At 43.9% G+C, this 26,016-nt stretch overlaps 1 protein-coding gene across 2 annotated transcripts; it reads right to left on the bottom strand.

Annotated features, from left to right (window-relative positions):
• Positions 1 to 164: 164 nt before the first annotated feature.
• On the bottom strand, positions 165 to 25,524 carry MAD2L2 (mitotic arrest deficient 2 like 2). 2 transcript variants are annotated; one of them, XM_089658150.1, is made up of 10 exons: positions 25,381 to 25,455; positions 22,724 to 22,928; positions 17,484 to 17,531; positions 12,572 to 12,690; positions 8,209 to 8,280; positions 7,446 to 7,546; positions 6,074 to 6,168; positions 5,920 to 5,993; positions 4,561 to 4,653; positions 165 to 1,386 (listed from the first exon to the last, which is right to left on the bottom strand). In XM_089658150.1, the coding sequence occupies exons 3-10, from the start codon at positions 17,521 to 17,523 to the stop codon at positions 1,345 to 1,347; spliced, it is 636 nt and encodes a 211-aa protein (XP_089514276.1). In that variant the 5' UTR covers positions 17,524 to 17,531; positions 22,724 to 22,928; positions 25,381 to 25,455; the 3' UTR covers positions 165 to 1,344. The 2 variants fall into 2 exon arrangements, with proteins under 2 accessions (XP_089514276.1, XP_089514275.1); XM_089658149.1 differs by lacking the exon at positions 22,724 to 22,928 and having other exon boundaries at positions 25,381 to 25,524.
• Between the last annotated feature and the right edge of the window lie 492 nt (positions 25,525 to 26,016).

Here is a 26,016-nt window from a genome sequence, read left to right as displayed (position 1 = left end):
CTGGCGGCTGGACACAGCCCATGTAGTTTCCGGGGCCCCGAGAGCCCCAGTTATTTGATACCTCAGCACACAAGAGCTGCTAAGCACCCATGTGCATAAGGCCTAAATGCGAACTTGTTATATCTGCCTGGCACATAAAAGGATCCGTTTTACGAAACAACAGATCTACTGGTAAGTATATTTTTATTTTAATAAGTCTTTTTATAAAAAAACATTTAATTCAAATATACAATACATATATAAAACATACAAGAGAACAAGGACAATATGGGATTTTTCACAATTTGTTGACAATCAGTTACAAAGTTTAATGGAGAAACTTCAATTTTGTTAATTCATAAAGATAGTTAATGATTCTATTTCAATGTTTAGTGAGCCATGACTTTTAAAAAAACTGCCAAAATTGTATTCGTGCCAACAGTATACAAATCAGATTTTCTAGAATTCACGATGTGGATCATGAAAATTACTCCTCTGCAGAGCTTCAGGTCAAACTGGAGACAGCAAAATGCCTGGAAGCCAACACTTGTTTATTAATGTCAATACGTGTACTGAAACGCAAGATATAAAAGTGAGGTTTCCTTTAAAAACTGAACTCCGACCTTCCCTTCAGTCTTGCACAGTTCTACCAGCTCCTCTCCTGGACTGAAATTGCTTACTTTTATTTCACTGCACACTGTGAGCTTCTCACAATGTGCAAGAGAAGCTGCAGAATGTCTTCGCTGGAGGACGTCCAGCACCAAGTAGCAGATTCAAGGCATTTTTATATATTAGCACTCCTCGCAAGAGCCAGCCCACTGCTTCCATCAGGGCTGAGGGCTCTTGAAGGAAGTACTGTGGCAGAACATTGTGATTTTTTTTCAGGAAGCTATGTACAGCACCCTGCTGGGCCAACCCACCAGCCATGATCAGCCTTGCAATGCCTAGAGAAGCACACAGACCCAGTAATGACATCCCTGGGGTGTAAAAAAATGAAATGAAAACGGAAAAGTTTTATTAAAATTTTCATTATCATGTTTACGAGGGAGCAAATATCAAAAAAGGTTAAAGTTCAGCTTTAAGCCGTGTCATAAATACTTCAACATAGGTAAAAACATGGCTCCATAATGGACATTCTGATGAAATATATAAATTACACGAAAAGCAGTGTGTAGATCCTCTATCCAATCTACTGAAATAAGACAGAGGACTGGACTTTGCCAAACGAGTTCCTTCTATACAATCAATAGGTCGCCTAAAAAAGAATAGACTGAAAATTTGCATTCAGCCAATCACAGAGCATTTATCATCTTCTGTAAATGATGTCGGCCAGGCTTAGTTGTAGATGAGTCGCAGAGTTTGATGTCAAGTACATTTCTGTGCTCTTTCTTCTACGTAAAGCTGCATCTGAAAAAGCCAAAATATTATCAGCTAGGTGTCCGAATAACGCATCACAGGCCATGGCGGAGTATATCAAGACTTGAATATTAGAACATATCAAGAGACAGGAGGTTCACTTATGATCAGAGTGCTCAACATTAGAGAAGTCTTGAAGTGCTCTTTATAACAAGGTGCACTTATCCTTTTTGCCCTCTTCTTTTGACCTGACCTAACCTAACCCACTCTTCCCCTCCACAGATGCATACTTACCTCAATTCTCAGTCCTAACACCTCCAAATATACTCTAGCTGCGGACTTTTAAAAACAGGTACTCATCAGTGCCTGGGGTGCAGCACGGTCTACCCCAGCCGGTTCTTGTTACTGCTGCAGGTCTCTGGCACCACCATCTTGGCTGAGGAACCACAGTCGGTTCCCCAGTGCACATGTGCAAGCTCGTGTAAGGCATTGAGAATGGTCCTGCAGCCTCCTGGGACATGCATATCATGTGACATGTCCCAGGAGGCTGTGGGAGGGATGTTGGCATAGGGCAAAGAATGTCATCCTTACCTAGGCAAGGATTGCAAAAATGGTGGCAGGTACCATTAAAAAAAAAAATCAGTGCTCACTCTCCCCCTTCCCTCAAACACCTGTAACACAGTTATAGGCTTGGTGAGAGGGAGCGATCCAGCAGGACTTCACTTTTTGAATGAAATTCCGCTTTAATATTAAAATATTTTTCAGATTTTTTTGTATACAAAAGAGGGAAGTCAGCTGTCTTCATGTTTTGCATGTTTCTTAAATTCCCATCTCTGCTAGGAGAAAGGAAGGCTGTGTCATTCAATAGTCTAATAGTGTAATCTGATCTCCCCTGCTATTGAGCTTTACATTACATTGCCAGAGGTATTGGGCTGCCTGCCTTTACACACACATGAACTTTAATGGCGTCTTAGTCCGTAGGGTTAAATATTGAGTTGGCCCCGCCCTTTGTAGCTATAACAGCTTCAGCTCTTCTGGGAAGGCCGTCCACAAGGTTTAGGAGGGTGTCTATGGGAATGTTTGACCATTCTTCCAGCAGCGCATTTGTGAGGTCAGGCACTGATGTCGGGGGAGGAGGCCTGGCTCGCAGTCTCCACTCTAATTCATCCCAAAGGTGTTCTATCAGGTTGAGGTCAGGACTCTGTGCAGGCCAGTCACGTTCCTCCACCCCAAACTCGCTCATCCATGTCTTTATGGACCTTGCTTTGTGCACTGGTGTGCAGTCGTGGGACAGGAAGGGACCATCCCCAAACTGTTCCCACAAAGTTGGGAGCATGAAATTGTCTTGGTAGGCTGATGCCTTAAAAGTTCCCTTCAATGGAACTAAGGGGCCAAGCCAACCCCTGAAAGACAACCCCACACCATAATCCCCCCTCCATCAAACTTTACACTTGGCACAATGCAATCAGGGAAGTACAGTTCTCCTGGCAACCGCCAAACCCAGACACATCCATCAGATTGCCAGACAGAGAAGCGTGATTGGTCACTCCAAAGAACACGTCTCCACTGCTCTAGAGTCCAGTGGCGGCGTGCTTTACACCACGGCATCCAACGCTTTGCATTGCACTTGGTGATGTAAGGCTTGGATGCAGCTGCTCGGCCATGGAAACCCATTCTATGAAGCTCTCTACACACTGTTGTTGTGCTAATCTGAAGGCCACATGAAGTTTGGAGGTCTTTAGATATGGACTCTGCAGACAGTTGGCGACTACTGTGCGCTACAGCATGCGCTGACCCCGCTTTGTCACATCATGGCTGAGTTGCTGTTGTTCCCAGTTGCTTCCACTTTGTTATAATACCACTAACAGTTGACCGTGGAATATTTAATAGCCAGGAAATGTCACAGGTGACAACCTATCACGATACCACACTTGAATTCACTGAGCTCCTGAGAGCGACCCATTCTTTCACAAATGTTTGTAGAAGCAGTCTGCATGCCTAGGGGCTAGATTGTATACACCTGTGGCCATGGAGGTGAATGGAACACCTGAATCCAATGATTTGGAGGGGTTTCCCAATACTTTTGGTAATATAGTGTATTTCTCAGCACAGTGTTTTTTGAGCTTGTATCAACCTGCTGCTTGGAATACACAATCTGCTGGATGCAATGATAAAAATATTGTTATTAGTATGTTGATGAGGGTAAAAGGTTGAACAACAGAAGGCAAGATATAAGCAGGTAGGTCAGTTTTATCATTCCATTAGTGAGCACTATGGGGTGCTGGGGCCCTGCAGAACACAATGAGCGTCTTCCCTTTCCCAGAGTTCTAATATCCCAATGAAATACTTAGGATGACTGCCATTCAGGGGCGGACTGACCATTTGGAAACTCGGGCACTGCCCGAGGGCCCGGGGTCTGTAGGGGGCCCCATGAGATGCCCCTGGTACCTTTTTCATAGGCTTTTTTGAGTTTGGGCAAGGACACAGGGGCCCCATGATCCCCTACTGCCCAGGGGCCCCATGAGTTGTCAGTCTGCCCCTGCTGCCATTCATCATTATACATTACTCTTGGCCCCCTGCCTGCTATTAAATACTGCAGGTAATGCTTTTAGGCTACCTTGAGCACAAAAACAAATACATAAAAATGATATCCAATAAATAATATGTTTCTATGGCCATTAATAACAGAGCTGAGTCCACTGTTGACAACAGATGCAGCCCTTACAGACTATTCCATCTCCATATCCACACTAAATGGCCAAAATTGTATGGACATTACATTCCAAGACCATGGCCATTATAACAAGCAGTTGGTCCCCTTTGTGGCTAAAATAGCCTCCACTCTTCTAGGAAAACTTTTCACAAGTTTTTGTGTCTGTTGGAATTTTTGCCCAATTTGCAGGCCAGGTATCGATGTTATATGAGAAGACAATCAGTGTTCTAATTGATCCCAAAGGTGTTCAGTAGGGTTAAGGTCAGGACACTGTACAGGACACTCGAGTTCCTCCCCTCCAAACTGGTGAAACCACGACTGGCTTTGTACACAAGGGTACGATCATGCTGGAACGGAAAATATTCTCTCAAACTGCTACTACAAGATTGGAAGAACATGTTTAAAATGTCTTTGTGAGCTCTAGTATTATTGAATATATAGCGTACACCTGTGTTTGTCCAAGCGATATAGTGACGCTCGATTGGCCAGACACATTCTAAGCAGACACCCACCTTCAATAGATCAGAGGTCATGGTCTTCAGTGGTATGAGCCGAGGTTCCTGCATGTGTACATCCTGCTCATCAGCCAGGATCCAGGGGAAATCCTGTGCAGACACCAAACGCAAAGACAAATGAGGGGTAAACCTGGTGACAGTTTTCTATGACTCTGACTTCATAGTAAAGTTGAACTCTGGGTTAACCCAATATTTTCTAAATACCAGAGTCAGGTGTATCTGTTAAATCTTGGTGTGTTTTGTGTATTTTCTACAGATCTGTGTAATAATCCAGTGGGAAACTTCAGCGCAGGAGTTTCCTTTAATAAAGACCAGTCACTGCTGCTCTCTCTCCTTTTGAAGGGTGACTGCTCTCGTCTCCGGCCCACCCCTGTAGTTTTCTGCAGGCAGTCTGTAGTGGGTGGAGCCTGCTGGGTCCCACCCACAGCTCTGTTGTCTGCATAGGCTATGTACAACACAGTGATGATGTCACTGCTACTTTTAAAAGGTAATATCTGGGTTTGTAAAGGAATTTGGTGAATGCAAAATGGAATTAAATCCTTCATAAATATTGAGGAATATATTTAAAATTAATGTTTTTTTGTGCCTTGAGTTCAGCTTTAAAGCCCTGGTTTGAGAAGTGTTCAAACATCGCTTGGGTTTTCATTGGTCTGTGTCCCCATTGGGACGAGTTCTGCCTATTTTCTGTGTGGTCGCAGACAGGAAGTGAGGGGGAAATGCATCAAGTGCACAGACCGCAATGAAAACCTCGCTCTATTCAAAACCAAAAATTAAATAAAGGTTTGTCTGGCATGTAGCTTTAAAATGGGAGATAAAATCCAGGAGGAAGAAAAAAGCAAGCAGACAAATCCCCCTGCCAGGCCTCCACCTAGAACTGAAATGCCACTTTTTTTAATGACTTTGTGCACTCAAAAAAAATCTGCCTAGTTCAGTGGTGGTCAACTCTCCTGATAAATGGGGCCTCAAATGCAGGCCAGACTTTACTGAAGGGCCACATATAATATTCAGGGAATGCAATACTATAAAATCTGTCAGAGACTACAGACAGGCTAGAAGAGTTATTGGAGACTAGGGACATGCTATAGAAGATAGAAATAGACTGGAGACACATTATATGAGACTTAGGAGATCACTGCTATTACAGCCCCTTCACTAATCAATGCCTCCACATTTACTAAAGAAAACAAAAAAAACATAACAGAAAAAGGGATAAACAGCATAAGAAAAAGTAACAGTAAAAGACGTGAAGGGGCTCTGAAGGCCACACAAAAAGTTCCAGAGGGCTGCATGTGGCCCTGAGGATGCAGGATGGGCTCAAGGGGTCTGCCTAGTCATCTATACCATCTGGTAACTCACCTTTATAACTTGAATCTTTTCCATATTCCTTGTGGCTGCTTCCCGTGTATGAACCAATATAGTAAACGTACACCCTAGATGAAAGAGAGAATCATTTGTTTCCATTTAAATATAAACCTGGAGCAGAGGACAAGGCCCCAGCTGTGAGCAGTACCTGGTGGATTGTTATCTAGGACGGCGTCACAGACACTGATCTTCAGAATAAATGCCCTCAGCAGTTGCTCTACATGAGATAGAAGGGAGTCGGAACTGTGCAAAACACAAACAGAATGTCAGAGTACTCAGGACCGCTTGTAATCTAACAACATGACCACACAGGGTGACGGGACAGTTCCCTGACTGTGCAGGGAGACAGAGAACAGCACCCTGACCGCACACAAACTGTACAGAGACACAGCACCCTGACCACACATAGATTGTACAGAGAAACAGAGGACAGCAGCCTGACTGCACACAAACTGTACAGAGAGACAGAGGACGGCACCCTGACCGCACATAGACTGTACAGAGAGACAGAGGACAGCACCCTGACCGCACATAGACAGTACAGAGAGACAGAGGACAGCTCCCTGACCGCACATAGACTGTACAGAGAGACAGAGGACAGCACCCTGACCGCACATAGACTGTACAGAGAGACAGAGGACAGCACCCTGACCGCACATAGACAGTACAGAGAGACAGAGGACAGCTCCCTGACCGCACATAGACTGTACAGAGAGACAGAGGACAGCACCCTGACCACACAAACTGTACAGAGAGACAGAGGACAGCACCCTGACCGATCTAGAAGTGACTAAAATAATGATAAATAATTATTTAAAAGGATCACTTTTATTACAACAAATTATTATTAACATAGTGCATTTTTTGATGCAAATAAAAAGGGTTAACTTCCCTCCCTTCCACAGAAAAATACAATCGTTGCTCTGCTTAGCCCTTAGGACCGAGGCTCCTTGTAGCCCAACTGAGCAATAGGAGAGGTAATTATATACTGCTGCATGGTCACTTTAAAGGGGACCTACGAATGAAAAAAAATAATCTTTTCCCACTGTGGTTTCATTGCAGATAGAACAGAGTTGTCATCATGCTAAAGGAAGTTGAAAAATACCAAATCTAGTGGTAGGATCAACAGGTAACATTACTATATTACAGAGCAGACTGCATGACTTCAACAGGAAAGCTATCTTGTGAGATAAAAAGATTAGATTTCTCATCCTGCACATTGGAGGTAAAGACAGCCATACTAAGAGGGACTGAAAGCAGGGACAATACAGAGTCATGCCAACATCTATTCATGCTGCTAATGCGGCATTGTTTTCCCTCCCAGCATAGTTTAAAATGAATAAAACAGAAAATGCAAAACCTCATAATGTAGGCTATAGCTGGGCACTCTAGAAGTCAGTAAGGGGTTACAGAGGAGCATGCAGGGCCAGTGGCATGTATGAACTGTCATACATTTCCTCTATGTTTCTGTACAGAGTGCCCCTTTAGGGTACAATATGCGGCATTACTGGGAGTCACACCTGATAGAAAGGAGTGGAGGCTGTGCGATTTCAAAGACAAATCTCTCCACTGGGTGGTGCTCTTTATCCAAGATGACCAGAACAACCTTTTCCACGTCGTTCTGCAAAGCCAAAGAGAACAGAATCTGATCACAAGACTGGCATATCAATGGCTGCCTTATGTCAGAGAGCAGCTACTAAACACCCCCCCCCCCCCCCCAAGCAACATTTCTGTCTAAAGTGGCCATACGACACAAAGCCAGGGTAAGTAAAGTGAATGTAAACCCCTTCTTATGGTTTTTCACCATTTTGTTTCCATCTCATTGATACTGATCTACTGCAGCCATTTTCAGCCACTTCCTGCTAACACGTGCTCACTCACTCCAGTGTCAGTTGTACATTATTGCTCTTGACCAGCTTCCTGCAAGCACCAACGCTGGACCATGTCTGCGTCAGAGAATCAGCTTGTAGTCTCCACCAGGGGTACGTGTGACAAGGTGACAAAGCAGCAGCACAACTGAGGCGCATGGACAGAACGTTGTCACCCTACAACAGGAAGTGTCTGAACAAGGACCTTGGTAGGATCACCAGGGATTATTTCAATGAAAGCTGCAGATTCAGGAAGGCTGAAAACAACATGTTAAAGTTTATGTGAAAATTTAGTGATTGGATTTAGATCTACTTTACAGGAAAGACAACTCTGCCTGAGAAAATAATTGTTTAAGGTAACCCCATACATGGAAGGGCCCTTCCTGATTGCCAAAAGGTCATGTAGTAGCTTTACCTTCTCTATCAGGGGTTTAACACAGTGCAGCGTGTCCTGGATGTAGCGATTCAGCTCAGGGTGACACGACATCTAGGAAACACACAAAATAAATGTTAGCATTGGGCAAGCTGCATGAACCATAAACATGAACAATCTGTGCTTGACTTCCTCTTCCTCTCCACCTCCAACCAATTAGCATCTATCCTGACTGTCCGCCTGAACTCCAGACTTCCCTTCTTCCTGCATAGTTGTATAGAATCCTCTCCTGTACTGAAATTACTTACTCTGACTTTGCTGCATACAGCGGGCTTCTCACAATTTGTATTAGAAGCAGCAGCAAGATAGAGCCTTCCTCATATCCTGGCTAGAGGGCATCCAACATCATCTAGCCCTTTACTCTCCAGCTTGACTGTTCCTGGCCAGCCTCTTCATTCATTGGATTTCACTTTCAATCATGGAGGATCAGCATTATTTGATAGGCATGCTCTTCTGCTCCCTTCTCACTTTGAGGATGCCATCCTAGAGGGCACAGAGAGATTCTCATTGGTTAGCTCGATCACAAGCTGGAGATGACCAATGTACGCTCACCATTGCGAGCAATATGAAGCTGCACAGCCTCTGGGCTGTGTACTGCATTTTTAGATGCCCAGACTGCTACACTGGCTGGCATGGGTAGCAGAAGATGATTACCAAAGAAGATAAGTGCAGCAAGCACAAGGAGTGCAGGGAGGGTGTAGCGAGTCATTTTTTGTGATCCTAGATTGTAAGCTCCAAGGATCAGGGCCCTCCTATCCCTCTTGTATTGAACTGTATTGTTGCTGTATTGTCTCCCGTTATATTGTAAAGCGCTGAGCAAACTGTTGGCGCTATGTAAATCCCGTATAATAATAATAAGGTAACTAACCCATCAAGCTTTAAGTGTAAAAATAAATACAAAAAAATGAATAAAAAAAATAAGGCTCTTTTTTACAGAATGGAATAGTTAGCCCTTATGTCCATCCCCCAGACTGCAGAACCACGGTATCCCTTTCTGCCTGGGTTACACAAGTCCTTCCAGGAAAGAGTGACTCCACTGATAGTTCTGCTAGCACCAGAGTAACTCTCAGGATCATGTGACTATTCAAACTCCACCAATACATGGCAAAAGGGACACTTGGGGAAGGGGCTGGGTATAGCAGCATTTTCTTCTTAATAAACTGCATGAAACCGCTGTTTATTTTATCTCCCTCCATTCCTCTGAAGATGTCCTTTAGCACAGGCTGTGCGGGGGATAGTGTGTGCTGTGAACCAGTACAACAAGAAAGGACAGAGATGTGTTCTTGTTTAAGCGACGACAACTATGCATCCTATTGAAAAAAGCAGATCAACACAGGCACACATTTGGTAGCCTTTCTAATCCAGGGTTCCTCCAAAGATTGCTTTTTGACTGATTTCCTTGCGCAGATAGATTGAGATTGACCTCTTGCTTGATGGTGCCCGCATAGTTGCAGCACCAATGTTACTCGGGAAAAGCCAATGGTAAGGAACCAACACAGCCTCTCCGATCGTCTCTCAGATAATTAGCCACTGAACACCAAAAAGCATTCTCCATAACCAGCATCAATGTAAGGGGTCACTACATCGACGGCCAATAAAAATGTCATTCTGAACACCAATGTAACATGGCATTCATTTCACTGACCATCAATAGAAGGGGCCCTATGGTCACTGACCGCCAGTCTAAGAAGCCACTGGCCACCAATGTAAGACTGCATTTCTCCACTGACCACCAATGTAATGAAGCACTACATGGGCCACCAATGCAATGGGGAAACTTTTCTAATGAGCAACAATATAATTTTCACTGTCTGCATTTCTTTCACAGCCATTAGTAATTGTTCATTGTTAAAGGATAAGTTCACCTTTTAGGAACATGTTACATGTTTCATCCATTTTTAGGGTGGAGCATGTAACATGTTCCCACAGCTAAAGCCGCAGCCTGATCCCCACCCCCTCCCTATGACAGCAGTATGGAGAGAAGTTCCCCATATTAGCTGTCGCCTTTTAAAAACATTGTGGAAGTGCAGAACTCCGCCCAGACAGCTACATCATTCATTCACAGAGTTCTGTGAATGAATGAACAAGTCCTGACAGCTTTTGTGGCTGTTGGCTTGTAGTTCTCAATGAACTACCACAGCGCTGTTGAGCGATGTGGTAGTTCATTGATTCTTTCTGTCAGACTATATCTCCTTGCCGTACAGGATGTAGGGGCAAACATACACACTGACAGTTTGCAGGCTCAAAAAAAAAAAAAAAAAAAAATAGTAAATGCACATTTTTTTACCTGCAAAAAAACAGCTATATATATATATATATATATATATATATATATATATATATATATATATATATAAAGCCAATGGCCACTATTCTATCCTCGACCTCTCCGCGGCCTTCGACACTGTTGACCACCCTCTCCTCCCTGACAAACTGCACTCCCTTGGCATCAAGGACGCTGCTCTCTCCTGGTTCTCCTCCTACCTTTCCCAACGCTCCTTCAGCGTCACCTACAACACTGCCACCTCCTCCTCTCTGTCGGGGTCCCCCAAGGCTCTGTCCTCAGGCCCCTCCTCTTCTCCATCTATACCTCCTCCCTTGGCAAACTTATTCACTCCCACGGCTTCAACTACCACCTCTATGCCGACTACACCCAAATTTACCTCTCCACCCCCCACCTCACCCCCTCACTCTCCACCCGCATCGTCCACCTCCTAAACAACATATCAGACTGGATGTCGCTTCATTTCCTCAAACTTAACCTATCCAAAACCGAGCTCCTGGTCTTCCCCCCAGCCCATGCCCCCCCCCCCCCATCCTCTCCATCACTAAACAACGCCACCATCTCACAAACGCCAAAGTCCTGGGTGTCACCCTGGACTCCCACCTCTCCTTCCTACCCCACATCCAACTGCTATCTAGATCTTGCAGGCTCCACCTCCGCAACATCTCCAAGATACGCACATTCCTCACCCCAGACACCACCAAACAACTCGTACACTCCTTCAACATCTCACGCCTGGACTATTGCAATTCCCTTCTCACTGGCCTACCCAAACGAACGCTCTCCCCACTCCAGTCGATCCTAAACTCAGCGGCTAAACTCATCCACCTCACCAACCGCTCCACATCTGCCTCCCCCCTCTGCCAATCCCTTCATTGGCTCCCGATTGCCCAACGCATCAAATTCAAACTGCTAACTCTGACCTACAAAGCCATTCACAATGCCGCCCCGAACTACATAACTGACTTGATACCCAAAATACTACCCTACCCGTGCCCTCCGCTCCTCACAGGACCTCCTACTCTCTAGCTCCCTGGTCTCCTCCCACGCCCGATTGCAGGACTTCTCTAGGACTTCCCCCATCCTCTGGAACTCCCTACCCCAATCCATCAGACTGTCGCCTACCCTCCTCACCTTCAGGCGCACCCTGAAAACCCTCCTTTTCAGGGAAGCCTACCCCAACCTCACCTAACACCCGACCTCACCCAACAACTAACCTCCTCCACTCCTCCCGCCACTCCATCCCCCACAGCCATCTCCTCCTGTGTCACCTTCCCCTCCCTCCTAGATTGTAAGCTCGAAAGAGCAGGGCCCTCGAACCCCTCGTGTATTGTATCGTTACTGTCTTGTCCCCCTTGCTACTGTACAGCGCTGAGCAAACCCTTTGGCGCTATATAAACACTGCATAATAATATATATATATATAAAAAAAATTATTTTTTTTTTAAGTGAATATATCCTTTAAATTTCTTGATGATTGTTTAAAATAATCTGGGTGTTAAATGTTTTTGAAAGTCATGTTCTTTAATGTATTATTCCTACAACTTACTGACTATACTATTATTTTAAGGGCAGCAAATATTATTTTTAGCAGGGAGCTCCTGAGACTTGAAAGTTATTGTAAGAATTCCTCCATATATATATAAGGCTAGACAGAAATACCAACAAAAAAGCGTCCTACACAATGTTACAGTAATTGAAACAAAACCTGGAATCTTACCATCACATACTAGTTCTGTTTACCATTAGCATTCAGCATGCTATAGTGATAGCTGGAGGGGAAGAACACTGCTGTCCTGTGCACATCTGTCACAATGACTTAAACCTAGATGAAGCTTTGATCTGCTGAGCTAAGAAGTCACTAGAAAATTTCCTCATCAGCTGCCTCCTGCTCGATATTTTACCAACCCCCCTTCGCAGAGATTATTGGAAATCAATCTCATTAATATGGGGTTTAGTAGCCTGGGGCGGTAGAGGAGGATGCACTGAATTTATGTGAATAATATAGAGGAATTCGTATTATAGGAGACACTGAAACAAAAAAACAATTATACCATGTACCTGAACAGGGACATTATACTTCTTCCTCTTCTGGAAGATTCCAGTTGGATAGACCTCTCTGACATACAGGATCAGGTGCACGGCCACCTCCAGGAACTCACATAGGATGTCCGCCACGACTGAGAGGAGGAAAGCAGCAGAGATCGTTTAGCAGCAGCACAATCTGGAGCACATTTCTACATGTTGGAATGGCAAACTATAGTGCGTTCTCTGGGATTCCATGTTCTTTACTGTAACATTTACCTTAAAGTCATGTTTGACTTTTACATACTTGCGGCATATATTTTCTGACTACAAATATCAGATGAAATGCTTCAACCACACCTAAATTTCTGCACACTCTGCAGTGTTATATATCATCTGAAAGATTTCTGACAGGATCAAACTTTTTTTTTTTTCTCCAAATCAGGACGATTTTGTTTCCTAGGAGGAGGTCAGCTTTTTCTAATCTATAGAGAATAGGAAACACAGTGGCGCCACTCTACGTGTAGATTGGTAATAAAAACAAACATTCAATAGGTATACAACTCATAAAAGTAGGTTGTAAGTTTGCATGCCTGGTGGTATAGCAAATCCCAGTGTAGCAGCTGTGACCATTGATGGCCTGAGGAAAGAGCGCGCATGCTCCAAACACACTTTAAGCACACCCCGGTTCCCGTGACGTCATCAGATGCCAGTCTCCCTGTGCCTCTCTGCTACCCCCGGAGCCCTGGACACCACCAGCACAGCCAGGACGAGGAGAGCCGCCTAGCCTCCACAGCTGCTACACCGGGACCTGCTGTACCACCAGACATGCGAACTTACAGCCTACTTTTGCGAGTTGTTTACCTAATAAACATTTGTTTTTATTACCAATCTACACTTAAGAGTGGCGCTGCTGTGTTTCCTTTTCTGTGCATTAGAGATGCTTCTCGCTTTGATAGCTGGCTGCCTTCTACCCAGAGATTCACCCTCATCCGGATTAGCCTGTACTGTTGGACTTTTATATAATGAGACTTTATTGGACACTTATCAGTCTGTCTTTTTTTAACTGTATGGTTTTATTCCTTATCCTCCCCATACAGTTGTGTTCAAAATAATAGCAGTCAGACATCACTAACTGGATCAATCACTGTTTTTGGTAGAAATGATATTTCTACATGGCAAATAATTTACTAGCAGGTGTAGTAGAGTAATAGAAATCCAACAGACCCAACAGTCATGACATGCATGCTGCTGATTCTGTGTAATTGAATCACTAATTGAAAGGGGCACGTTCAAAATAATAGCAGTGTGGAGTTCTATTAGTGAGGTCATTCATTCTTGACAAACAGATGGCAATTATTGCCCTTATTTAAGGAAGGAAGGCAGCAAATGTTGTACATGCTGGTTACAGTGCATTTCTCTCTGAAATTCTGAGGAAAATGGGTCGTTCCAGACATTGTTCAGAAGAACAGCGTACCTTGATTAAAAAGTTGATTGGAGAGGGGAAAACATATAAAGAAGTGCAGAAAATGATAGGCTGCTCAGCTAAAATGATCGCAAATGCTTTAAAATGGCAACCAAAACCTGAAAGACGTGGAAGAAAGCGAAAAGCTACCATTCAAATGGATATAAGAATAGCCAAAATGGCAAGGACTCAGCCAACAATCAGCTCCAGGAAGATGAAAGAAGGTTTAAAGTTACCTGTGAGGACTGTTACAATTAGAAGACGCCTATGTGAAACCAAGCTATCTGCAAGAAGCCCCCGCAAAGTCCCACTGTTGAAAAAAAGACATGTGCTGAAGAGGTTACAATTTGCCAAAGAGCACATTGACTGGCCTAAAGAGAAATGGCGCAACATTTTGTGGACTGATGAAAGTAAGATTGTTCTTATTGGGTCTAGTGGCCGGAGACAGTTTGTCAGACGACCCCCAAACACTGAATTCAAGCCACAGTACACTGTGAAGACAGTGAAGCATGGTGGTGCAAGCATCATGATATGGGGATGTTTCTCATACTACGGTGTTGGGCCTATTTATCGCATACCAGGGATCATGGATCAGTTTGAATACATCAGAATACTTGAAGAGATCATGCTGCCTTATGCTGAAGAGGAATTGCCCTTGAAATGGGTGTTCCAACAAGACAACGACCCCAAACACACCAGTAAACGTGCAACATCTTGGTTCCAGACCAACAAGATTGACGTTATGGAGTGGCCAGCCCAATCAACGGATCTTAATCCAATAGAAAACTTGTGGGGTGACATCAAAAATGCCGTTTGTGAGGCAAAACCAAGAAATAGAGAAGAACTGTGGAATGTCGTCCAATCATCCTGGGCTGGAATACCTGATCACAGGGGCCATAAGTTGGGTGACTCCATGCAACACAGATATACAGCAGTTCTCAGAAACAGTGCGACTACAACCAAATATTCATGAAGTCATTCAAAGGAAAGCAAAATCTTCAAACATTTTTCAGTTTATATAGTGAATGTTTGAGTTTGTAAAGAAGAATACAAACACTGAAATATTTTTGAACAGTCTAATATTCACTTTTCTTCATTTTTTTTTAGAGGAACAACACAAATTTGATATATTTTCTTCATGTTTTGATTTGGAATAGAATGTGTCGTGTTCCCAATGCATTTGTGTGGATGGAAATAAAAGCTATTAGAAGGATTTTGAGCTTTATTCACTTTTTTCAACACACTGCTATTATTTTGAACACAACTGTATATGTATCCCCGATTGTGGTTGGATGGTACATTGGTGTTGCCTTCTTAGCGCTCCCCACCCCCCTACCCATGCCTTTTTCTAATCTATAGCCAGATCATCCTCCTCAGAGTGTTGTCCTGCCAGATCCCAGCAGAGACAAGCAAGACAACATGTGCCTCCAGGTGATAGGCACAAGACTGCCACAGGGTCTGCCTACTAGTGGTTACACACACACTGAGCAACAGAGGGCAGTGCACTATTCCTATGTGGCTCACATCACAGGGCAGAGGGCAATGCAGTAGCAATGCGGCTGAAGACAGGAAGAAAAACTAGAAGACAGGTATCACAGCACTGCCTGCACACAACTGACACAATCATTACTAAGAGACAGTCGGCCATGAGCCCCTCCTGCTCTGCCCAACATTCACACAGGTCACCCATAATAACTTTCAGCTACAGCACTCCCTGGGAGTAAAATACAACTTACACACTTCAGGGTACGAATGCGGATCCACCTCCTGCATGTGCGTGCACCACCTGCATTTCAGCCACACCCTAACAGTTCTTGAATAGTCCAGCACTCCCTTCCATCTGCATGAAGTGGCTCCTTGCTTTGCAACACTCGTCATCACACTAGTGGCAGCGATAGGACCTGGCTGATGTGCCATGGACCCTCTGAATGGAGGAGGGTGGGGGGTTGCATGCATCCCAGGGTGGATAAAAATCAATGATTTAAAAAAAAAAAAAAAAATCAAAAAAATCTAATTTTTTTTATTTAAATCAGATTTTTTTGATTTAAATCAGATTTTTTTAAATAAAATGCTTTTTGAGGAAAATATATTACCATCCAAAGGTTATTCCATCATGAAATAAAGATTAGTTTTTTAATTATGTAGAATAAGGCTGTATATGTTTGATTTTTTTGGTAAAAAAAATTCCATGAATCCATTCACAATGTCATGCTCTTCCAGAGGCTTTTGTAAGATTATTGGGCAGTTTCTCTGCCTACAAGATATTATCACAGATGCTCGGTTTACTTTTGCAGTTCTCAAAACTGAATTTGACTCAGCGGAGTTCACATGCCTCTTCTTCACAGCAAAAATGTTATAACATGAACAGAGTTAAGAAAAAGACCTTCATCCTAACTTCTACAAACCTGTGAATACAGAATCAACCCCTTCAGTGCTAAGTTTCAAGAAGTTCAGTGAATAGAATAGAAACAATATTTTTCTGATTGTTTGGAGTGGAATAGATCTGCACAAGAAGAAAGTGAAACTAAGTGTGAGGAGGAAGGGGCTGACAGTCTAAGTTTCTTAAAATATATATATTTTGTTTAGCCAAATTAGTTAACAAACATGGATGTTTAAGCAAATCACATATGCTGGAATGTTATTGTTTCAGTTGAATAAATCTATTTAAATTGTTATTATTAAGGTAATGATTATTTTTCTCCTTCCTAAGTACAACAGAAAAGTTGTCCAAATATGAATGATTAACCTATTAAACTGGGGATAAAAAAACGAATATGAAAAGTTGTTATTCTAAAAATCTTCATCTACTTGTATATTAAAGTTATACCAGCAAGAATTAGTCTTTATGTAGAAAACTAGGATTTAAATCAAGCCTTACTGACTAGTGATTTAAATCAAATCCACCCTGATGCATCCCATCATTGCTTCCCCCTCACCCCCAGTATCTACACCCCAGACTCCAATCAGATATATCAAGGCTTTCAATAGTATCTTTAGTAGAAAAAAATGGCAAAAATAAAAGAAGTTAGGGTTTGCTCAAGTTTACAATTATACGTGTAATAAATGCTCAGCTTATAAAGAAAAGAGTTCAAACTTAATTGCCCTACTGCCAATCTGCACTTTGTTGAAAAACTACGGCAGATTAAAAATCAAATGCAACTACACTTGCAACAGTGTCACATGTTGGGGACATACCTGGAAACATTGCTTGCTTTCAGTGTTTTAGCTACACTACGCAACAGAGCCACTTTAGACGTGTTTAGTGCGCTTTCAGAAAACACACCAAACATGCGGGGCACAATATAATATAACTCTATAGGAAAGCACAGCTAGCCCTCGGCAAACACATGGGTAAGACGTGCTGTACCCGCAGAGTGGAAAAAACGCACTGCAGAGGTGTGAAAGCAATCTGTATCCAACTCTGAAACACTGAGATGATATAACAATAGATGACCCCAGCAGCCACCTCGCATTTTTACTTGCCTTGTCCAAAGTTTAAATCTTGTCGGGTGAGAGTGGTCATGTTTCCATCTAATAATAAACAGGAAATGCAGACTATTAATGATTGCATACCACAAACTTAAAAGAGATAAGTAGGGTGGATACTGTTATATTTTTTTTACAATGTTCTAAGCTTTGTGGGGGCCCATAAGTGCTTTATCTAATAGCTAGCAATGAGCTGCTAAGAGTGTCAATCGATCATTAAACAAATAGGACAAATGGCTGCCTATGAGCTACATAAGGGACATAACAAAAACAAATAAAAATTGTATGTTAACCCTAACTTGAACAGCTGGTTACTATTTCACTTAATCTGGCCATACACCACTGGCTGAAAGAAATAAAACAAACAAACAGAATGCATTCCATAGAGAGGCACAGAGAGCCAGTGATGACATGACTGGGGGTTCAATTCACTAAAAGATAAATACAGCACTAATTTTTAAAAGTAGTCAATTCACTAAAAAACATGCATTATTTACTGCATGTGTTATTTATGTTTTGCGATAGTTATCACTTAAATTTAGCGTTCTTTTTGGTATTTTCTCAATTTTTTTTTTCACATGCCAACACTGCACCTGAGGAAGAAATAAATGCACACAGAAATATTACAAAACTGAAAACATTCTAGTGTGCTTTCATTCACAGAACGATCTCCCTCTGGTGAAATGTTACAATTTATTTTCATTCCTGAGCTCAGAGAACATATCTACACCGATATATTGTATACTTTTCATTTACTGGCCAGTGAAGAGTTCCCCTCGTTGTTTTGTACATTGCAAAAATACCAACTGCCTACTGGCAGGTGATAAGTAAGAAATGTGTGTGTTCTTTAGTGAATTGACCTTAATGATTTATCTTTTATTTTGTTTTTGTGTGGAATTTACTGCACATTCGATATTTTACTTTGATGAATTGACTCTTATTATTTCATACGATATTTAAAAAAAAAAAGTCACATGACCTCCATATTGCATCTGAAATCCTGTAGTGAATTGACCCCCGGGTCTAAAATAAGGTATGTACTGAAATAGTAAGGTTTCATTTAAAAATGGTATCACCATATTTATGAGTGGGAAAGGACACCAGGGAGACCAAATATAAATAGATTAATTTGAAACTCTGGCCAAACCCCAGAAAATGAGAAAACGGTCTTCTGTTTTCCCTCAGCAACCAATTCTTATCCAGCACTAGGCAGAACCAGATTGTTACCAGTGGAAACAAAACTCATTTCTATGAAAGAAAAACCTCAGTGTATAAATCCCACCCGAAATACCAATATACTGATAGAGAACAGGTTTATGTTCAGGAGTGTTTATTTTCTGCTATAAAACATATCTAATAAAAAAAATTTTAAAAATCAAATTTCTTCATAAATTTAGACCAAAATGTATTCTGCTACTTATTTTTGGTAAAAAAAAAAAAAAAAAAAAAAAAAAAAAAAAAAAATCGCAATTTATTGTATATTGATTAGTTTGAGAAAAAGTTATAGCGTCTACAAAACTATGGTACATATACTTTAATTTTTTTTATACACTAGTAATGGCGTCGATCAGCCACTGCGATATTGCGGCGGACATTTTTACACTAACTGACACAGTGGGAACCAGTGACGCCAATACAGTGATCAGTGCTAAAAAATATGCACTGACACTGTACTATTGACACTGGCTGGAAAGGGGTTACCATCTAGAGCAGCGGTTCTCAACCTGTGGGTCGGGACCCCTTTGGGCGTCACCTAAGACCATCAGAAAACACATATTTCTGATGGTCTTAGGAACTGAGACAGCGCTCCTCTATCCGTCTCCAGGTGAGTCTGCCCACATGCAGATAGGCCCACATACGAGTACCCGGCGTGATGACATCATCGCACCAACCCCATCACATACACCCCGTACAAATACAGGTGTATGTGACAGGGTTGGCGCTATAATGTACTTATGTGGACCAGTCACACATGTGTAAAGAGCAGCTACTGTGTAGACAGCAGCTACTCTGTAGAAAGCAGCTGCTGTGTTGAAAGCAGCTTCTGTGTAGAAAGCAGTTGCTGCGTTGAAAGCAGCTGCTGCGTTGAAAGCAGCTGCTGCGTAGAAGGCAGCTGCTGCGTAGAAGGCAGCTGCTGCGTAGAAGGCAGCTGCTGCGTAGAAGGCAGCTGCTGCGTAGAAGGCAGCTGCTGCGTAGAAAGCAGCTGCTGCGTAGAAGGCAGCTACTGTGTTGAAAGCAGCAGTATTGGAGGTAAAACGACACTCATGAATTCTAATTACTGGGAAAATGTAAAATCATGTACTGTAAAATTATCAACTGCTGCAAAAAAAAATATTTGTGATTAATCACTATGCTGTAATTATGTTCAATTTGTAACAATGAAAATACATCCTGCATATCAGATATTTACATTATGATTCATAATAGTAGCAAAATTACAGTTATGAAGTAGCAACAAAAATATATGGTTGGGGGTCACCACAACATGAGGAACTGTATTAAAGGGTCGCAGCATTAGGAAGGTTGAAAACCACTGATCTAGAGTGATCAAAAAGGTAACTGTGTGCCTAGCTATGTGCTTGGTGTACACTGGGGGAAGTGATGAATCGTGTTATCAGCTCTGCAGAGAGAAACGATTCATGACTTTCCCCTGTCATAACAGTGCTATGGCTGTGCAAACATAGCTATGGCTTTGTTCTTTCTCCCTGACCGACAGTCTGCAGGTGCCGGGGCTTGCAGACCGTTTTGTGCTGTGACAGTTCACAGCTAAGATTTCCTCTGGTGACATGTGCACCTACAGTCAGGTCCATAAATATTGGGACATCGACACAATTCTAACATCTTTGGCTCTATACACCACCACAATGGATTTGAAATGAAACGAACAAGATGTGCTTTAACTGCAGACTGCCAGCTTTAATTTGAGGGTATTTACATCCAAATCAGGTAAACGGTGTAGGAATTACAACAGTTTGCATATGTGCCTCCCACTTGTTAAGGGACCAAAAGTAATGGGACAATTGGCTTCCCAGCTGTTCCATGGCCAGGTGTGTGTTATTCCCTCATTATCACAATTACAATGAGCAGATAAAAGGTCCAGAGTTCATTTCAAGTGTGCTATTTGAATTTGGAATCTGTTGCTGTCAACTCTCAAGATGAGATCCAAAGAGCTGTCACTATCAGTGAAGCAACCCATCATTAGGCTGAAAAAACAAAACAAACCCATCAGAGAGATAGCAAAAACATTAGGCGTGGCCAAAACAACTGTTTGGAACATTCTTAAAAAGAAGGAACGCACCGGTGAGCTCAGCAACACCAAAAGACCCGGAAGACCACGGAAAACAACTGTGGTGCATGACCAAAGAATTCTTTCCCTGGTGAAGAAAACACCCTTCACAACAGTTGGCCAGATCAAGAACACTCTCCAGGAGGTAGGTGTATGTGTGTCAAAGTCAACAATCAAGAGAAGACTTCACCAGAGTGAATACAGAGGGTTCACCACAAGATGGAAACCATTGGTGAGCCTCAAAAACAGGAAGGCCAGATTAGAGTTTGCCAAACGACATCTAAAAAAGCCTTCACAGTTCTGGAACAACATCCTATGGACAGATGAGACCAACATCAACTTGTACCAGAGTGATGGGAAGAGAAGAGTATGGAGAAGGAAAGGAACTGCTCATGATCCTAAGCATACCACCTCATCAGTGAAGCATGGTGGTGGTAGTGTCATGGCGTGGGCATGTATGGCTGCCAATGGAGCTGGTTCTCTTGTATTTATTGATGTGACTGCTGACAAAAGCAGCAGGATGAATTCTGAAGTGTTCCGGGCAATATTATCTGCTCATATTCAGCCAAATGCTTCAGAACTCATTGGACGCTTCACAGTGCAGATGGACAGTGACCCAAAGCATACTGCAAAAGCAACCAAAGAGTTTTTTAAGGGAAAGAAGTGGAATGTTATGCAATGGCCAAGTCAATCACCTGACCTGAATCCGATTGAGCATGCATTTCACTTGCTGAAGACAAAACTGAAGGGAAAATGCCCCAAGAACAAGCAGGAACTGAAGACAGTTGCAGTAGAGGCCTGGCAGAGCATCACCAGGGATGAAACCCAGTGTCTGGTGATGTCTATGCGTTCCAGACTTCAGGCTGTAATTGACTGCAAAGGATTTGCAACCAAGTATTAAAAAGTGAAAGTTTGATTTATGATTATTATCCTGTCCCATTACTTTTGGTCCCTTAACAAGTGGGAGGCACATATGCAAACTGTTGTAATTCCTACACCGTTCACCTGATTTGGATGTAAATACCCTCAAATTAAAGCTGACAGTCTGCAGTTAAAGCACATCTTGTTCGTTTCATTTCAAATCCATTGTGGTGGTGCCAAAAATGTTAGAATTGTGTCGATGTCCCAATATTTATGGACCTGACTGTATGTTGCGTAAGTGCAACATGACATTTATATACTTGATTTTGCACAGGAATGCCACCCTGTAGCAGTTAAACTGCTATAGGGCGGAGGGAAAGCGGTTAATACAGCATCAAAGCTAAGATATGTGGAGCTTTTATGGAAGGAAGGGGGAGGGAAGATGCATGCAGAGCTCAGAGCTGAAGAGGGGTGAAAATGAGATGTGGATGGGGAATGCAGAGGTAAGCAGCGATGGAAGAAGGGTGAACTCTGCACCCTGTGTGTACAGCACCCCTGAACTCTGCACTCTGTATGCAGTGCACCCCCAAACTCTGCACTCTGTACATAGTGCATCCCCAAACTCTGCACATAGCACACCCCTGAATTCTGCACTCTGTGTATAATGCACGCCTGGTATTTAATGCCTCTTTAAGACTCCCCTACTGTTAGTGAAATTTGATCACATCCAGTATTTGATGCAGTTTGGAGTGAGTATGTGTTTGTGGGGGGAGGGGTTGTGGTTGAGTCCCTGCACCTTTTTTTTCTGAGAAAAAAAGCCCTGGAGATACATATCATATCATGTGTAGAATATGTGGTGCAATCATTCAGTATAAAATCAGAAAAAACAGCTATAATAATTGACCAAAATGATGCTTCTGGTAATACAGGGCTGATTAGGCCTCATACACACTGATGCTTTGCAGCGTGCCAAGGTATAAAATCCCTGAAGCTTTTTTGAAGCCCCGTGAGCCACATGTGCTGCGTACAGATGCCAATACATGTGAATGGCTGCACATGGTCATGCGATATCTTCTGCATCAGCACATACCTATGCATGGGACTATGGCACTTCTTTCACAGTCCCCGATGCAGAAGTCATCGCATGGCTGCGTAAAGACATTCACTTGTATTGGAGGCTGTGTGCAGAATGTGCAGATCCATGGGGGCCAGGAAGTGTGGAGGACTGTACAACTCAGTGTGCTTCTAAGCGTCCGTGATTAGGAGGCCGAACACTCTCCATCCATGTATCAGCACTGATAATAATTGGGGGAACAGAAATAATAATCACACAGGGTACAGAACACTGATCACCTATCGGAACACCGATCCCCTATAATAACACTGATCCCCTATAAAAACACCTATCACCTGTCAGAACACCTATCAGAACACCGACCCCCTATCAGAACACCGACCCCCTATCAGAACACCGACCCCCTATCAGAACACCTATCAGAACACCGACCCCCTATCAGAACACCTATCAGAACACCGATCCCCTATCAGAACACCGACCCCCTATCAGAACACCTATCAGAACACCGATCCCCCGATCCCCTATCAGAACACCGATCCCCTATCAGAACACCGATCCCCTATCAGAACACCAATCCGCTATAAGAACACCTATTACCTGTCAGAACACCGACCCCCTGTCAGAACACCGACCCCCTGTCAGAACACCGACCCCCTGTCAGAACACCGACCCCCTGTCAGAACACCGACCCCCTGTCAGAACACCGACCCCCTGTCAGAACACCGACCCCCTGTCAGAACACCTATCAGAACGCCGACCCCCTATCAGAACGCCGACCCCCTATCAGAACGCCGACCCCCTATCAGAACGCCTATCAGAACACCGACCCCCTATCAGAATGCCGACCCCCTATCAGAACACCTGTCAGAACACCTATCACCTGTCAGAACACTGACCCCCTATCAGAACACCGGCCACCTATCAGAACACCTATCACCTGTCAGAACACCGACCCCCTATCAGAACACCGACCCCCTATCAGAACGCCGACCCCCTATCAGAACGCCTATCAGAACACCGACCCCCTATCAGAACGCCGACCCCCTATCAGAACGCCGACTTCCTATCAGAACACCTGTCAGAACACCTATCACCTGTCAGAACACTGACCCCCTATCAGAACACCGACCACCTATCAGAACACCTATCACCTGTCAGAACACCAACCCCCTATCAGAACACCGACCCCCTATCAGAACACCGATCCCCTATCAGAACACCTATCAGAACACCGATCCCCTATCAGAACACCTATCAGAACACCGATCCCCTGTAAGAACACCAATCCGCTATAAGAACACCTATTACCTGTCAGAACACCTATCAGAACACCGACCCCCTGTCAGAACACCGACCCCCTGTCAGAACACCGACCCCCTGTCAGAACACCGACCCCCTGTCAGAACACCTATCAGAACGCCGACCCCCTATCAGAACGCCGACCCCCTATCAGAACGCCTATCAGAACACCGACCCCCTATCAGAACACCTATCACCTGTCAGAACACCTATCACCTGTCAGAACACCTATCACCTGTCAGAACACCGACCCCCTATCAGAACACCGACCCCCTATCAGAACACCGATCCCCTATCAGAACACCTATCAGAACACCGATCCCCTATCAGAACACCGATCCCCTATCAGAACACCGATCCCCTATCAGAACACCTATCAGAACACTGATCCCCTATCAGAACACCTATCAGAACACTGATCCCCTATCAGAACACCTATCAGAACACTGATCCCCTATCAGAACACCTATCAGAACACTGATCCCCTATCAGAACACCTATCAGAACACTGATCCCCTGTAAGAACACCAATCCGCTATAAGAACACCTATTACCTGTCAGAACACCGACCCCCTGTCAGACCCCCTATCAGAACGCCGACCCCCTATCAGAACGCCGACCCCTATCAGAACGCCGACCCCCATCAGAACGCCGACCCCCATCAGAACGCCGACCCCCATCAGAACGCCGACCCCCATCAGAACACCGACCCCCATCAGAACACCGACCCCCATCAGAACACCGATCCCCTATCAGAACACCTATCACCTGTCAGAACCCCTATCAGAACACCGACCCCCTATCAGAACACCGACCCCCTATCAGAACACCGACCCCCTATCAGAACACCGACCCCCATCAGAACACCGACCCCCATCAGAACACCGACCCCCATCAGAACACCGACCCCCATCAGAACACCGATCCCCTATCAGAACACCTATCACCTGTCAGAACCCCTATCAGAACACCGACCCCCTATCAGAACACCGACCCCCTATCAGAACACCGACCCCCTATCAGAACACCGACCCCCTATCAGAACACCGATCCACTATCAGAACACCGATCCACTATCAGAACACCTATCACCTGTCGGAAAACCAACCCCCTGTCAGAACACTTACAATGATGGGGAATATAGAAATAATAATAATGGCATCTAATGGGAAGATAACAGGCCATGTGATAGGAGCAGCAATGCAACCCAGTAATAATAATAATATCTACAACAAGACAAGGCAGAGTATAACCACCACAGCAATAATAGGCAGTCACTGAACGATGACACTAATAAACATTACTCAGTATGAATAATAATCTCCCTTCCTCCATATGATCAGATCTGGATGTCAGTACGCTGTACACACCGGTCTCACACAGCTGTGGCCCTTTCTGCCCCCCAGGTTTGGGGCCCCCCGCTCTCAGTTCCTCTCCTCCTGCAGACAGCAGTCTTCCCGTCGCAGCGCTGATGACGACAGGGCTCTGTTCTCTCCGGCTCCGGATTGATGATGTCACCGGCTCCGTGTAGACCTAGGTTGTGAGCTCGGGAAGAGGCGCTGTGTGCCGTGTGAGGGGAGAGCTCCGAGGAGCAGAGCGCTGGTCTTACACACCACCTCCGGGGAAGACATTGTGGAAGGCTGAGGGGGTTCAGCTGGAAAATTATGGAGGGATGAAGTGCAGCCCTGACAGTTCAGTTGAAGTACGATGACCCTCAACATTGGAGTCAGTACTATTGACATTACCACACATTGGTGGTCCTGGCAGGGAAATGTAACCAGTCTGTAATGGTAGTGAAAGATGACTCCCTCCTGCACGTTGGTGGTCATGGCAGTGAAAGCTCCAGTTTTCATCAACCATCGAAAATGTGCAGGAGGGACGTTACTCGGCTTTACTTCTGAAGATGTTCCATCACAACGGCTAAACCTGTGTCTGTAGGGAATGTTCAGACCTTCATACCATCTGATCAGGTCTTTATTCCAGGAGTATATAATGTCTCCCTGCCA

The sequence above is a fragment of the Staurois parvus genome, unplaced genomic scaffold, assembly GCF_062004578.1.
Source record: "Staurois parvus isolate SC_StPar_1 unplaced genomic scaffold, SC_StPar_1.0 ptg001053l, whole genome shotgun sequence".
NCBI lineage: Eukaryota > Metazoa > Chordata > Amphibia > Anura > Ranidae > Staurois > Staurois parvus.
Note: the sequence above shows the minus strand (reverse complement) of the source record. Positions and strands in the feature narration are given on the sequence as shown.

Bases quoted from the DNA above. Each gene is read 5' to 3' on its own strand.
- MAD2L2 (XM_089658149.1), bottom strand. From the start codon at position 17,523: ATGACCACTCTCACCCGACAAGATTTAAACTTTGGACAAG. The intron at 12,691-17,483 runs GCAAGTAAAAAT...TCCTCCTCTCAG, and splicing joins AGATTTAAACTTTGGACAAG to TCGTGGCGGACATCCTATGT. The intron at 5,994-6,073 runs GTACTGCTCACA...TCTTTCATCTAG, and splicing joins CCTAGATAACAATCCACCAG to GGTGTACGTTTACTATATTG.